The sequence below is a fragment of the Cebus imitator genome, unplaced genomic scaffold, assembly GCF_001604975.1.
Source record: "Cebus imitator isolate Cc_AM_T3 unplaced genomic scaffold, Cebus_imitator-1.0 Scaffold136, whole genome shotgun sequence".
In the NCBI taxonomy this organism is placed as follows: domain Eukaryota; kingdom Metazoa; phylum Chordata; class Mammalia; order Primates; family Cebidae; genus Cebus; species Cebus imitator.
Genome location: NW_016107451.1, coordinates 2,558,965 through 2,572,010, shown reverse-complemented (window position 1 = coordinate 2,572,010; position 13,046 = coordinate 2,558,965). Strand labels below are relative to the sequence as shown.

Genomic DNA, 13,046 nt, shown 5'->3' with positions numbered 1-13,046 from the left:
AAAAAAAAAAAAAAAAAAAAAAAAAAAAATTTAAAAAGGGCCTTCTTTTACTCCTTAAAGACTGACATGGCTAAAATTACCCAACACACAGTGCTAGGAGTCTCAGCCACAGGCAGCAGCTGCATTCTCTGGACTCAAAGCTGAGCCGGTAGGGGTGCTGTGCCTGCCATCCTCGTGACCTATGGCCCCACAGCACCTCCCAGAACCAAAGACACCACACCAAAACACTTCTCACCCCTTCTTCATCTGCTGGCCTTTGGCTCCTGCCTTCTTGCCCTGTGCCAGGGGTTTCTGATCTCCCTCAAGGAAATCCAGTTTATCAGAGAAGCCTGTAAGTGAGGAAATAGTTCTGATCAGCACCATTGTATTTTAAAAGTTTAAACCACCATATAAGGCTGTTATTTGCCACACTGATTTTAAAAGTCACATCCTGCTCCCCAACACCATTCCCAAAACTTAGATCCAATAGGTCCACATGAACGAAGAAGGCTCCAAAGCACTAAGTGTTCAGATCAACTCTCAAATACCTGCTACCCTTGTTCCCCTAGCAGAGCGAGGTACCAACCTTTCTGATATTTCTTAATAGCATTCATCATATGTGCTTTCTCCTGTTGCCTCTTCTGAAGAACCTCTGTTTGCACCTGTGATATGAACACAAGGACAGTTACAGCCATTCCACACCATTACTCCAGTGTCTACATTCTCTTAATAGCAACACCATGATTAATACTGCTACTCTTTGACATTTACTATGTGCCAAAAACTATGTTAAGGGCTCTAAGTATATTCTCAGATCTAGGTATATTCTTCATAGACGAAGATATATCTATCTCATAACAATCCAGTGAAGTTGAAATTTGTGTTATCCCCTAAACTGAAGCACAGAGAAGTTAACTTGCCCAAGTTGCATAGTGAAAAAGTGCACAGCTGAGATGACCCGGGCTGTCTGCCTCCAAAGCCAGCACTCACCCTATTATACAATCCTGCCTACAAAACTGCAGCAAATTATGTTTAAGCCAACATCCAATTTTTCCCATCATATTTGGACAGATTAACTATCTAACTCACTGTTACTAGGCATGAAAGTACCAAAGGAAGAGAAAAAAAAACAATTGTCCCCAGGTAAAGAAAAGAAGAAGGTTTTAAGGATAAAAGGAGACACTTTAACAGAGTTTCTCAATCTTGATACTGCTACACTGTGGACAGATTGCTGGGGGGAGGGGCCTGTCCTGCACTGTAGGACATTCAGCAGCACCCTTGCCCTCTACCTGTAGATGCCAGTAGCACCCTCCCTCCCAAATTTGACAATTAAACATATCTCCAGGCAGTCACAAAAAGCTTCTGGGGAGCAAATTCACCCCAGCTGACAATCTCTTCCCCAATGTTTCCTCAAATTAGAAACAGTGAACTAATAGGCCCAAGTGAGTTTGTCTTTGCTTTTAATAACTTTGGTTAGGTTAAATTAATTGCTGATGTCTTTGAGATAACCTCAGCCATCCACCTCCAGATCAAAGAAATAATAAAACCGTAGCAGGCCTTTTGTAGAGGACAGGATCCCGGCCTATTCTTACTTTGCTCAGAATGTATCAGTGAAACGACCCCACATGTGGACAAGAGTTCTGCAGCCCAGATCACAAGTGCTTATGTCTGAATGTTGACAAAGTCTCAACACCCAGGCCAATGTTCCTCACATTCATTTCTTCCCATAATTCTAACTTTAAAACCCATCAGCTTCTTTCTTAGATGACCATGAAATAAAAAAGGAAAACCAAGAAAAGTATGCCTGATCTGATGTTACATTAGAACTCAGACATTCTTAGTTCAAACACACAGGCAATCTTTCAGATTGGGTGACAATCATTACTTCTTCAGGGACATGATTATCACACAGGCCAGTGAATCCCAAACCAGGATGCATTTCAGAATCACCTGGAAAGCTTTCGGGGAAGAGGGGGAAACATGCACAGACTCCCAGGGATTCTGAAGTCTAGAATTCTGTTTTGAAAAACTTGCCCTGGTGATTTTGCTGTAAGGTCAGGTTTGGAAACCACTCATCTGGAACCAGTGTATAGAGGTGAAAATTAAAGCCCAGAGAGGTGAATGGCTCGCCTGCAGTCACCATGCTACTCCTGGTGAAGCACTCATGTCCAGGCAAGATTGTGCTCATGAATACCAGCACATAAACTGAGAGACGGTAAACACATGATCAACACACAGTTCAGTTCAGGGGACCAAGTCAGAGCACGGCAATCTCATCTAACACACACACTCCGCCTCTTCCTGCTCCCTGCACACTTTCCTTCTCACCTTCTTCCCGTATTTCCTAAGTGCTCGCAGCTGCTTAGCCTTTTCAGACTTCTCCATGGCTGCCTGTTTGGTCTGCAGCTTCTGTCGAATCTACAACACAAAATGCTGTCAGTTTATGGTATTTGAATCTGGAATGACCACTGCTTAGGATGCACTAGAGCAGGGAACAGATATTCCCTAATCTTTAAACTGTGGAACTTGTAAATCATCGATTCCAACCCCTGAGGACAACGGGGCCCAAAGACTGAACACTTTACCAAAAGTGTCACAGTGAAGCCAGAGATGGAAAATCACCTTCCCACTCCCAGTGTGCTGTCTGTTTCATTATACAAACTGCCTATTTGAAGTCCAGGAAAGAAGACAAATTTCTCCCCATTTCTACTGTTAGTAGATTGAGGCTGGAAACCAGTATGCAGCCGCTCTTCTGTGGTGTACCACATATACAATAAAAACCCAGGCAGATTATCAGGTACCTAGCCTTTTCAGTCAAACATACACATTTTAGTGAAAGGATGAGAAGCTGTCAGTGAGAACGAGTACAGAGTTCACAGTGAGATGGTGAACTACTACCAAGACAAAAGCTCTCTAAAATCCAGCATGAGACCCAATGGTACTATTTAAAAACAGTCATCCCTCAGTATCCGTAGAGGATTAGTTCCAGGACCCACTACAGACAACAAAATTTACAGATGCTCAAGTCCCTTATATAGAAATGGTGTAGCATTTGCATATAACCTACACTTACCTCCAGTATACTTTAAATCAGGGGACCTCAATCCCCGGGCCACAGACTGCTATGAATGTGCTATGAATCTGTGGCCTGTTAGGAACCGGGCCACACCAGAGCAAGTGAGTGGTGGGCAAGCACGCGTTACCACCTGAGCTCCACCTCCTGCCATATCAGTGGCAGCATTACATTCCCATAAGAGCATGACCTCTAATGTGAACTGTGTATGCAAGCGATCTAGGTTGCGTGCTCCTTATGAGAATCTAATGCCTGATGATCTAAGGTGGAACAGTTTCATCCTGAAACCATCCCCTCCCCCAGATCGGTTTCATCCACAAAACCAGTCCTTAGTTGCCAGGCTTTGCTTTAAATAGTCTCTAGATTACTTATAATACCGAATACAATGCTACACATCACCTCATTCTCATGGATTCAATGTAGTTCTCAGCACATGGCAAATTCAAGTTTTCTTTTTGCAACATTTTCGATTTTTTTTTCCCAAGTATTTTTGATCCGAGTTTGGTTGAATCCACAGATGCAAACCCATGGCTACTGAGGGCCGAGTGTATCTTGGATTACATGCTGGCAATCCCCTCCTCCAAAGTTAAATGAGGTCCAAATTCTACCCAACTCTTCACTGTACTACATCTGAGCATCTAAGAATCCCTCATTTTATAGAGGAGAAAACTGAGGCCCAGAGAAAAGTAACTGTCTACAAGTTCTAGCACTGCCAGTGGCAAGGGCACAACAAGAATGCTGTCTTCTCTGCACACCATCCCGTGACCATGCCAGCTAGGAAATGCAATGCGCCATCTTTACCTCAGGAACCACACTTCTCACAGTACTGTTCCTCTCCTTAATTGCTGATTTAGAAAAAATGTCATTCTTATATGCATCTAATTGGTGGTGACTGGTATGACTCTGAAGTAGCCCATCTCTGGAAGAGGTAATAATTGTCCTCTGACAACTGGCTCCCCATTATTGGACTCATACCTATCTTTCTAAGCCAGCTGAATATGCTTAAGTACACAGTTTTGGCTTTCTAGATGAACATTTCTATTTCTTACCTTCTGCATCTGCAGATCAGACTTGGCCATTTCTGCAAAATAATCACTAGGCCGCTTGGTAGGAACTTTGAGCTGATGGAGGCGGGGTAAGACTGCAAGCACTGCGGCCTGGGCTTGGCGGTAGCTGAGAGTTGCAGGACAAAATGCATAATGAAGTAAAGGAGAGAGGCCTTACATTCCTTTTCACCGGACTCTCAAAATCTAACCTCCATCAGCAAGAACAAACAAAAACTGTAACCAAACTTCACTAATTTAGTATCTAAAAGAAATGTAGGCCAGGCACGGTGGCTCATGTCTGTGATCCCAGCACTTTGGGAGGCTGAGGCGGGTGAATGACAAGGTCAGGAGTTAGAAACAAACCTGACCAACATGGTGAAACCCCGTTCCCGCTAAAAATACGAAAATTTGCCAGGCGTGGTGGTGGGCACCTGTAATCCCAGCTACGCAGGAGGCTGAGGCAGAAGAATTGCTTGAACCTGGGAGGCAGAGGTTGCAGTGAGCGAAGATTACACCACTGCACTCCAGGCTGGGCAACAGAGTGAGAGAAAGAAAGAAAGAGAGAGAGAGAGAAAGAGAGAGAGAGAGAAGGAAGGAAGGAAGGAAGGAGAAGGAAGGAAGGAAAGAAGGAAGGAAGGAAGGACAGAAGGAAGGAAGGAAGGAAAGAAAGAAAAGAAAGAAAGAAAGAAAGAAAGAAAGAAAGAAAGAAAGAAAGAAAGAAAGAAAGAAAGAAAGAAAGAGAAAGAAAGAAAGAAAGAAAGAAATGTAGTCATATTCCATTTTTTAAAAAGGGGAGGAATGTTGCTAAAAATAAATTAGTTTTAGAGAATGACTAAAGGTACCCATTAACACAAACTAATGTCAATTACGGATTCTTAATGTAATTACTAAAGCAATTCCACACAAGAACATCCCATAAGCAATGGTTTTTTTTTTTTTCTAGTAACTGAAGCATGCACAAAAAGCTTTAACATGAATATTTCAAATTAGCCCATAAACTGGACTTTGAATCGTGACCATGGACCAAGGAGCTCTTTTCTCAAACAGGAAGAATCTCCTAGCTATTCTGAATCAAAAGAAGCCGTTCTGCCTACTCCTCTGCCTATTCTGAGTGCAGGCTTATTAATTTCTCCTCTTTCTCACTCTCCTGCATAAGAATATTCAACTTCTCCAATATTTGAAAACAAACATACAAACTCATCTCCCGCTGGAAGTCGTCTTCTGGATCAACAGCTTTCTGGTCCTTGTTCTGAGGTGTTGGCGCCTCAGATCCACCGATCTCCGGCACCGGACCCAGTGTCACATCGAGCCTTTCAACCCATTCCAGATCCCGCTTGAACTCTGCCAAACACTGCTTCAGGCCATTCTAGGAAATCCAGACACTGAACTCGTAAGAAGGGAAACACTTGAGTTTGTCTTTCACAAGCACAGGGTGCTAGGCCAAGGAACAAACCACTAATTCCTAATACCCAGACAGGTAATTGACCCTCTTGGCAAGGTGCAGGTGTGTCTTTCCTGGGACAGGAATCGGTCTCCTAAGCCCAACAGCGCTTGGTGCGCATCCCATGTCCGAGTACCCAGCGCCCCAGCTCACCACATCGTTCACGGCCTTCTTCGGCCCCTCTAGCACGACATTGAGGCCTGGCTTCAGAAGCCCTCGGGAAAACGCATCCTGCAACTGCAGGACACAATCACGGTCACCACCAGGGGGGTAAGGCCCCCTCTCCCATGCCCACCCACCGCGAGCTCCGCTGACACCTACCTCTCTGTCTGTGACTAGGGAATCATCGGACTCCGACTCCGAACCCGAGAGCGGGGGAGTGTCCATCTAGCCGCACGCCCGTCCCACACCTACGGGAAGAAGCCGGGTATCCCGAGACCCAAGCCGCTAGCAGAGGGCGGCCCTGGCCGCTGCTGCCTGCCTTCAGCCCCCTACTCCCACGCCTTGGATCCACGTGCCACCAAGTCGCACCAGCGCCAGCAACTCAAAGCTACTGCTCAACTCTTTGATTGGGACTTCCGCTTCCGGCGGCAGACCATACTTCCGGTTCGTCGTTGCTATAGGAACCGCTAAGGCGTTTGAACGTGCCCGGGTCGCTTGGGATCCGTACAGGTAGCGCCTCTGGATACCTGGTCTGCTGACCCAGGGAGAAGCTAAAGGTAGGAGGGGGTACCTGGGGGTCGCCAGAAGGAGCTGGTAGCAGTGAGCGTACAAGGAAATGGGAGAAAAAGGAGCCGCGGGGCAGGGGTGGCTTGGAGGAGAACCCGGGGGCGGGGAAGGGGAGGGGCAAGGGCGGGAAGGGGCGTGTCCTGGAGGCCGGGTCTTGTCCCGGCAGGGGGCGGGGCCAAGGCTTGGCGATTCTCTCCACTCTCAAGCGCTGCCCCGATCTTCAGCAGAGCTCTTTGGCGCGAAACCATGTCAGCCGTGGTAGCTCAGTCGCTGCATGTTTTTGGTCTTCGATCCCACGTGGCCAACAATATCTGCTACTTCGATGAACAGATCATTATATTTCCTTCAGGAAATTACTGTGTGAAGTACAATGTGGATCAGAAATGGCAAAAATTCATTCCAGGTAAAACTCTTTCCATTCTAACATATACAGGAATGGTATGTGCCACATATAACCCCATAATCCCAACATGATGACTGGAAAGAAAGATTTTGGCCAATTTGAATATATATGCAGTTTTATAAATGTAGAGGAAATAAATGGCAACTTGTATTATGAAACTAGATTAATCAGTCACATGTGCGTAGTTAAAATCACATGTAAAATGTTAATTTAAAAGTACTTTTTTCACTGTAATTTCATGAAAATGTTTTATGATATTTTGATATTTTCATGAAAATATCCCTCTTTTCGTATCTTCAGTATCATTGTCTTTGTCATCACCAGAGCCACTTTTTGAGTTGTCTAACACAGTTTTCCTGAGCACACCACCTTCATTACATCACCTTTTGAATCATGTATGATGAAGACACTCTAAACTTCATCCCAAGTCACAAATAACCATTTGTATAATATTACAGCCCTTATTTTTATTCATATTGGTCCTGTTGATGATGTGAATGATTTCAACCACAGAATCCATTTTCCCATTCTTGGTTGCATCGACACCTTCTATTGTAACATATACATACAAAAGAATGTACCCTATGTATGTGTAATATTTGAAGAATTACAATGGAATGTAGATCTGTGAACCCAGCCACCCAGCATAGGAAATAGAATATTACCAGTTCTAGTGTTTCGCCCTGTATTCTGTGTCTTGCTGCATCGGTTCAATATCATGCTTTTGAGATTCATGCATCTTGATACATACAACCAAGTTCATTTTATTGCTATGCAGTGTTCCCTCGTATAAATGTAATGTCTCAAATATATGTATTCATTCTAGTGTTGAGGGACATTTTGGAAATAACAGCCATTTTCTATTACAAACTATACTACTATGAACATTCTTGCTTGCATATACATTCATCTATTTGTGCAGAGTCTCTAGGGCACACAGACAGGACTAAAATTACTAAGCAATATGATAATACCAATTTACACTCTTACCAGGAGTGCATAAGAGTTCTCATTCCTCACCAACCATGCCAACCCTTGGTATTTTCCAACTTCCTAATTTTTTGCTAATCTAGTGGTTGAGAAAAGGAATTGTGGTTTTCGTTTGCATTTCTCTATCATTAATGATGATGAGTATCTGTTTACGTGTTTATGGGCTATTCCTATTTGGTCATATGTTAAATGCCTTGTTCAAGTCTTTTACTTGTTTTTTATAGTTTTTTGGACAGGACATTTTTGGGTAATTTTATTGATTTCCATGCACAATTTATTCTGTATACCAATAATTTGTCAGATATATGTCTTGCAAATAAGTTTGGGGCATTTTCTCCCTCCTTACAGTATCTTTTGGTGGACGAAAATTCTTAGTTTTAATAAAGTCAAATTTATCAACCACATAATATTCTTTTGGAATAACTATTAAATACCTTTGATTTTTATTTATTTATGTTTATTTCCAGCATATTTGGTAAATTATTATTAATTCTAATGATTTATCTATAGATTATGCAGGGATTTCTACACAGACTATCATATTATCTACAAATATCGATGGTTTTCTTTCTTTTTCTTGTGTAACCTGTGCTGGTAACCACTTCCAGACAGTGTTGAATAAGGGCAATAAAAATGGACATCCTGTTGCATGTTTCTGACCTTAAAGAGAATTTTTTTAACATTTCCTTAGAAAGAAGGATGTTTGCAGTAGGCATTTGTTAATGTCCCTTATCAGGTTAAGGAAATTCTTTTCTTTTTCTAATTTGCTGTGCTTTATCCCCTGCCCCCCCAAAAATACAAAATTTTATTGCTGCATATTCTGAGTTTTATAAAAGATTATATGACTGGCCAGCCATGGTGGCTTGCACCTGTAATCCCAGCACTTGGGGAGGCTAAAGTGGAAGGATTGCTTGAGCCCAGGAGTTCAAGGCCAGCCTCGGCAACATGAAGAGACTCCATCTCTACAAAAAATTTAAAAATTAGCCACACGTGGCGGCAGATACCTGTGGTCCAGCTACTTGGGAGGGTAAGGCACTCCAGCCTGGGCAACAGAGCAAGACCCTGTTTCAAAAACAAAAATGAAAACAAAAAAGAACATATGACTTTCCAATATTAATTAAATTATGGTTTTATGCAGATAACATTATATTTGCTCCCATACTTACTAAACTCTTTGCCCACCATTACTCTTTGCAAATCAGATATTCCTGCTGGGATCATTTTCCTTCTGTATTTACTGATAATATGTTGATAAACTCTCCCAGTTTTGGTCTGAAAATGACTTTATTTTATCCTCACTTCTGAAAGATTGTTACAACAGGTATATAGTTTTTATCAGCACATTATAGATCATATTCCATTGTGGTTTTTTGGCTTCTGTTTTGTTGCCATGGTTAAAAAATTAGCTTATCACCATCGTCTGTTTATAGATGATCTTTTTTTCTGGATGTTTAATATCTTCTCTGTCTATGGTATGTGTGTATATATATACACATACCATATATGTATGTGTTTGTATATACACCATATACATGTATATATACATATGTGTGTGTATATATATATACACACACACACAGAGTATAGTGGGTTTTTTGTTGGTTTTTTTTTTTTTCATTTTTTATCCTCCTAGGGATTCTTTGAGATTCCTGGATCTAAGGACAGGTATCTTTTTTGTTCTGTTATCTCCTTCTGGAATTCCAAACCATCTCAACTCCATACTCCATGGTTTTTTTCTTTGTTTCTTTTCTTTTCTTTTCTTTGAGATGGAGTCTCACTCTGTTGCCCAGGCTGGAGTGCAGTGGCACAACCTCAGCTCACTGCAACCTCCACCTCCCGGGTTCAAGCGATTCTCCTGCCTCAGCCTCCCGAGTAGCTAGTATTACAGGCACCTGCCACCATGCCTGGCTGATTTTTGTATTTTTAGTAGAGACGGGGTTTCACCATGTTGGCCAGGATGGTCTCGAACTCCTGACCTCATGATCCGCCTGCCTCAGCCTCCCAAAGTGCTGGGATTACATTACAGACATAAGCCACCATGCCCAGCCTCTTTTTCTTTTCTTTTTTTTTTTTTTTTTTAAAAACCAGGTCTTGCTCTGTCACCCAGGCTGGAGTGCAATGGCACAATCATAGCTCACAGCAGTCTCAAAATCCTGGGCTCAAGGCATTCTCCCCACCTTAACCTCCTGAATAGCTAGGAATACAGACCTGTACCACCTTGATCAGCTAATTTTTTTAATGGAGATGGGATCTGGCTATGTTGCCCAGGCTGGTCTTTAACCCTGGACTCAAGCCTCCCAAGTAGCTGGGATTACAGGTGTAAGCCACCACACCTGATGTTCATGTTTTGTTTTGTTTTGTTTTGAACTCTTACTTGGATTTTTTATATCTTAGTCTCTCTGTGTTGCATTCCAGATAATTACTTTAGATTTCTCTCTAAATCTAAATTTATCTCAGTGCTTCTCTTTTCTGCTGCATCTAACTTAATGTTTAACGTAACCATTGAGATTTTAATTTCATTTCTTATGCTCATATTCTCACACTTCTTACCTGTACCACTTCTCTTCTGCTCCTAACTCCATCTTATATCACCAAGGGCCTTGTACACATGTGGGTGGATCCTCGCAGCCCAATTTTCAAATTCTACCCATGTATTCTATAAACAACCATGCTGTGCCCATCCTGCAGGCCCAGGTTGAGTAGAAGCAGCCTGGGAAGAAACCAATGTTGGTCTTGTCAGCAGGCTCAGGACCATCTGGGCACGGAACTCCAGAGTCCTGTGAACTTGGAACATGATCTAGAGGAGGCAGTGCAAACTCTAGGCAGCCCCTGTATCCTGCTTACTGGTAAGGGGTACAGCCAGAGAAGCGTGCTCTGAAATTTGAGGCCCAAGGTAGGCTCTCCACTGACCAAGTCTAAGAGTATTACTGGTAAAGGGAAAAATATAAAGTTCATGACATTGGGAGATCTGGAATTGACCTGGCTTTCCATTTGATAAGCTCACAGAGCCTAGTCTCCTCATCTGTAAGAGGGGGATGATGCTCAGCTTGCTCAGCTCAGAGTCATGATGAGGCTTGACATATTCATTTGTTCATTCAGCAAAAACATATTAAGTACCCCTTGTGTTCCAGGCACAAAATAGACATACACACATGCTCACAAAACACCGTCCTCACGGTGCATCCATTCCAGGAGGGGAGAATGACAAAATAAAAAGAAGTACAGTCTACATGTTAGATAGCAATCAGATGCTAATAAGAAAAAAATTAAGCAGGGAGGGTGAAACTGTTTGGGGAGTATGAAATTGTAGATAGGGAAGCTGGAGAGGGCTCACTGAGCAGTGATTTTTGAGTGAAGACTGAAGGAAGGGAAGGAGCCGGCCGTGCTGAAGTGGGAGGGGCAGGGAAAGTAGCAGAGAATAGCAAAGGCTCAGGGTTAGGACGGTGCTTATTGTGTTGGAGGAATAGCTGGGAGGCCAGTGTGGCTGGAATGGTAAGAACTAGGGGATGAGGAGCAAAAGGGGAGGCAGAGAAAGAATGGGGAGCAACACCACAGAGGGCCTTGCAGCTCATGAGCTCTTACTCAGAGTCAAATGAGAAGCCATGCAGGGTGCGATCTGAGCAGTAACATGATCTGTGTTTCCTCAGGTTCATTCTGGCTTCTGTACAGAGGACAGATTTAAGGAGGGGTAAGAAAGGAAGCAGGGAGACCAGCTGAGGGATGACGGCTGTAATCCAAGTGAGAGAAAGTGGCACTTAGAGCAGGTAGAGGCAGGCAACAGGGTGGTGTGAAGAGATCAATCCTGGATCTGCTTTGAAGGTAGAGGTGACAGATTTCTTCATAGACCCCGTGTGGGGAGGAAGCAGAAAGGAAGAAGCAAGGTTTTGGGCCTGAGCGTGGAAAAGATGGAGTTGCTGTTGATTGTGATGGAAAGGACTAACAAAGGAGAAGGTTGGTTTTGGACCTCTTAAGATTGAGGTGCTTGCTAGATATTTAAATGGAGATGCTTGGTAAACAGGTTGATTTCAGGTCTGGATTTAAGGGAAGGGAAGTCTAGGCTAGTAATAGGAATTTGAGGGTCATCAGCCTAGAGGTGAAATTTAAAGCCGTTAGAGTGGATGAGACTTCCCTAGGGCAGTGGTTCCCAACCTTTATGGCACCAGGGGTAGGTTTTATGAAAGACAGTTTTTCCATGGACGGGATGGAGAGGGCATAGGGAATGGTGTCAGGATGAAACTGTTTCACCTCAGATCATCAGGCATTAGATTCCCTCAGAGAGCATACAACCTAGATCCCTCACATGCACAGTTCACATTCGGGTTTGTGCTGCTATGAGAATCTAATGCCGCCACTGATCTGAGCTCAGGCAGTAATGCTTGCTCACCTCCTGCTGTGTGGCCAGGTACCATCAGTGGCTCAGGGGTTGGGGACCCCTGCCCTAGAGCGTGAATATATTTATAAAAGAGAAGAAGCTGAAAGAATGAGCTCTGAGCACTCCTGCATTTAGTGCTGGGGAAGTGAGGAAGAATCAGCAAAAGAGGCTTTGGAGGAGTGGCCAGAAAATCACAGGATATCTATGTGAGAAGCGAAAATATTTCAAGGAGGAGAAGAGAGGTATCAGCTGGGTCGAAACAGTGCAAAAGCATTTTATAAACTCTAAAATCAGTCAGCATATATCAAGAACATACTATATACCAGACATTGGTGATTGAATGAATGAATGAATGAACAAGATAGCCATGGCCTCTGCCTTCCAGGAGCTCTCAGTATTGTAGTGGAGGCAGGTGTGTATTCAAACAAGTAGGACTGTGTAAATGAGCAGGACAAATGCTATGCCAGGTAGGAGCCTGGCACAAAAGCACAATAGGAGGGAGTGAGCAGTGTGCCTTTGCCTCCTCTAGGCTTTACACACTCCTAGTTTTAACTTTTCATTATACTCTTTAACCTCAATTCTGTATTTTCAGCTTCAACCCTCCCCTAGCTTTAGAACCACATCCAACTGCTGGACCTCCATACCCAACTGCTCCACGTGTACCTCACACACAATATATATGAGATTGATTTATCTTTTCCTTTCTTCTCCCTCTCTTTCCTTAAGACACTACCTTATTAGATATTCAAGCACATGATAAAGATATGATTACAAAAACAATGTGGTCCTGCCGGGCATGGTGGCTCATACCTGTAATCCCAACAATTTGGGAGTCAAGATCACTTGAGCCCAGGAGTTTGACACAAGCAGGGCAACATAGTAAGACCCCATATCTACAAAAGACTTAAAATGTTGGCTGGGTATGCTGGTGTGTGCCTGCAGTCTGTAAATATCCCAGAAACCCAATAATATGTCTATAAATATGTAACTTCAGTATCTTTTTTTTTTTTTTT

The 13,046-nt window shown here is 43.1% G+C and overlaps 2 protein-coding genes across 6 annotated transcripts in view; one reads left to right on the top strand and one right to left on the bottom strand.

Annotated features, from left to right (window-relative positions):
* Positions 1-6,221, bottom strand: part of EBNA1BP2 (EBNA1 binding protein 2) — an 8,783-nt gene extending 2,562 nt beyond the window's left edge. The window contains exons 1-7 of the mRNA XM_017541745.1: positions 5,861-6,221; positions 5,693-5,776; positions 5,292-5,464; positions 4,102-4,225; positions 2,308-2,397; positions 566-641; positions 236-329 (exon numbers count right to left, since the gene is read on the bottom strand). Of these exons, the coding sequence (XP_017397234.1) occupies positions 236-329; positions 566-641; positions 2,308-2,397; positions 4,102-4,225; positions 5,292-5,464; positions 5,693-5,776; positions 5,861-5,926 (707 nt within the window). The 5' untranslated portion in view covers positions 5,927-6,221. The remainder of the gene's footprint in view (positions 1-235; positions 330-565; positions 642-2,307; positions 2,398-4,101; positions 4,226-5,291; positions 5,465-5,692; positions 5,777-5,860) is intronic.
* CFAP57 (cilia and flagella associated protein 57) overlaps positions 5,957-13,046 on the top strand; it is an 84,472-nt gene continuing 77,382 nt past the window's right edge. Inside the window, exons 1-2 of one of the 5 annotated variants that reach the window (XM_017541742.2) lie at positions 5,957-6,258; positions 6,496-6,671. In XM_017541742.2, the coding sequence (XP_017397231.1) occupies positions 6,515-6,671 (157 nt within the window). In that variant the 5' untranslated portion in view covers positions 5,957-6,258; positions 6,496-6,514. Of the gene's footprint in view, positions 6,259-6,492; positions 6,672-13,046 lie in introns of those variants that run through there. The other 4 variants (XM_017541743.1, XM_037743169.1, XM_037743168.1 and 1 more) reach the window with 4 other exon arrangements.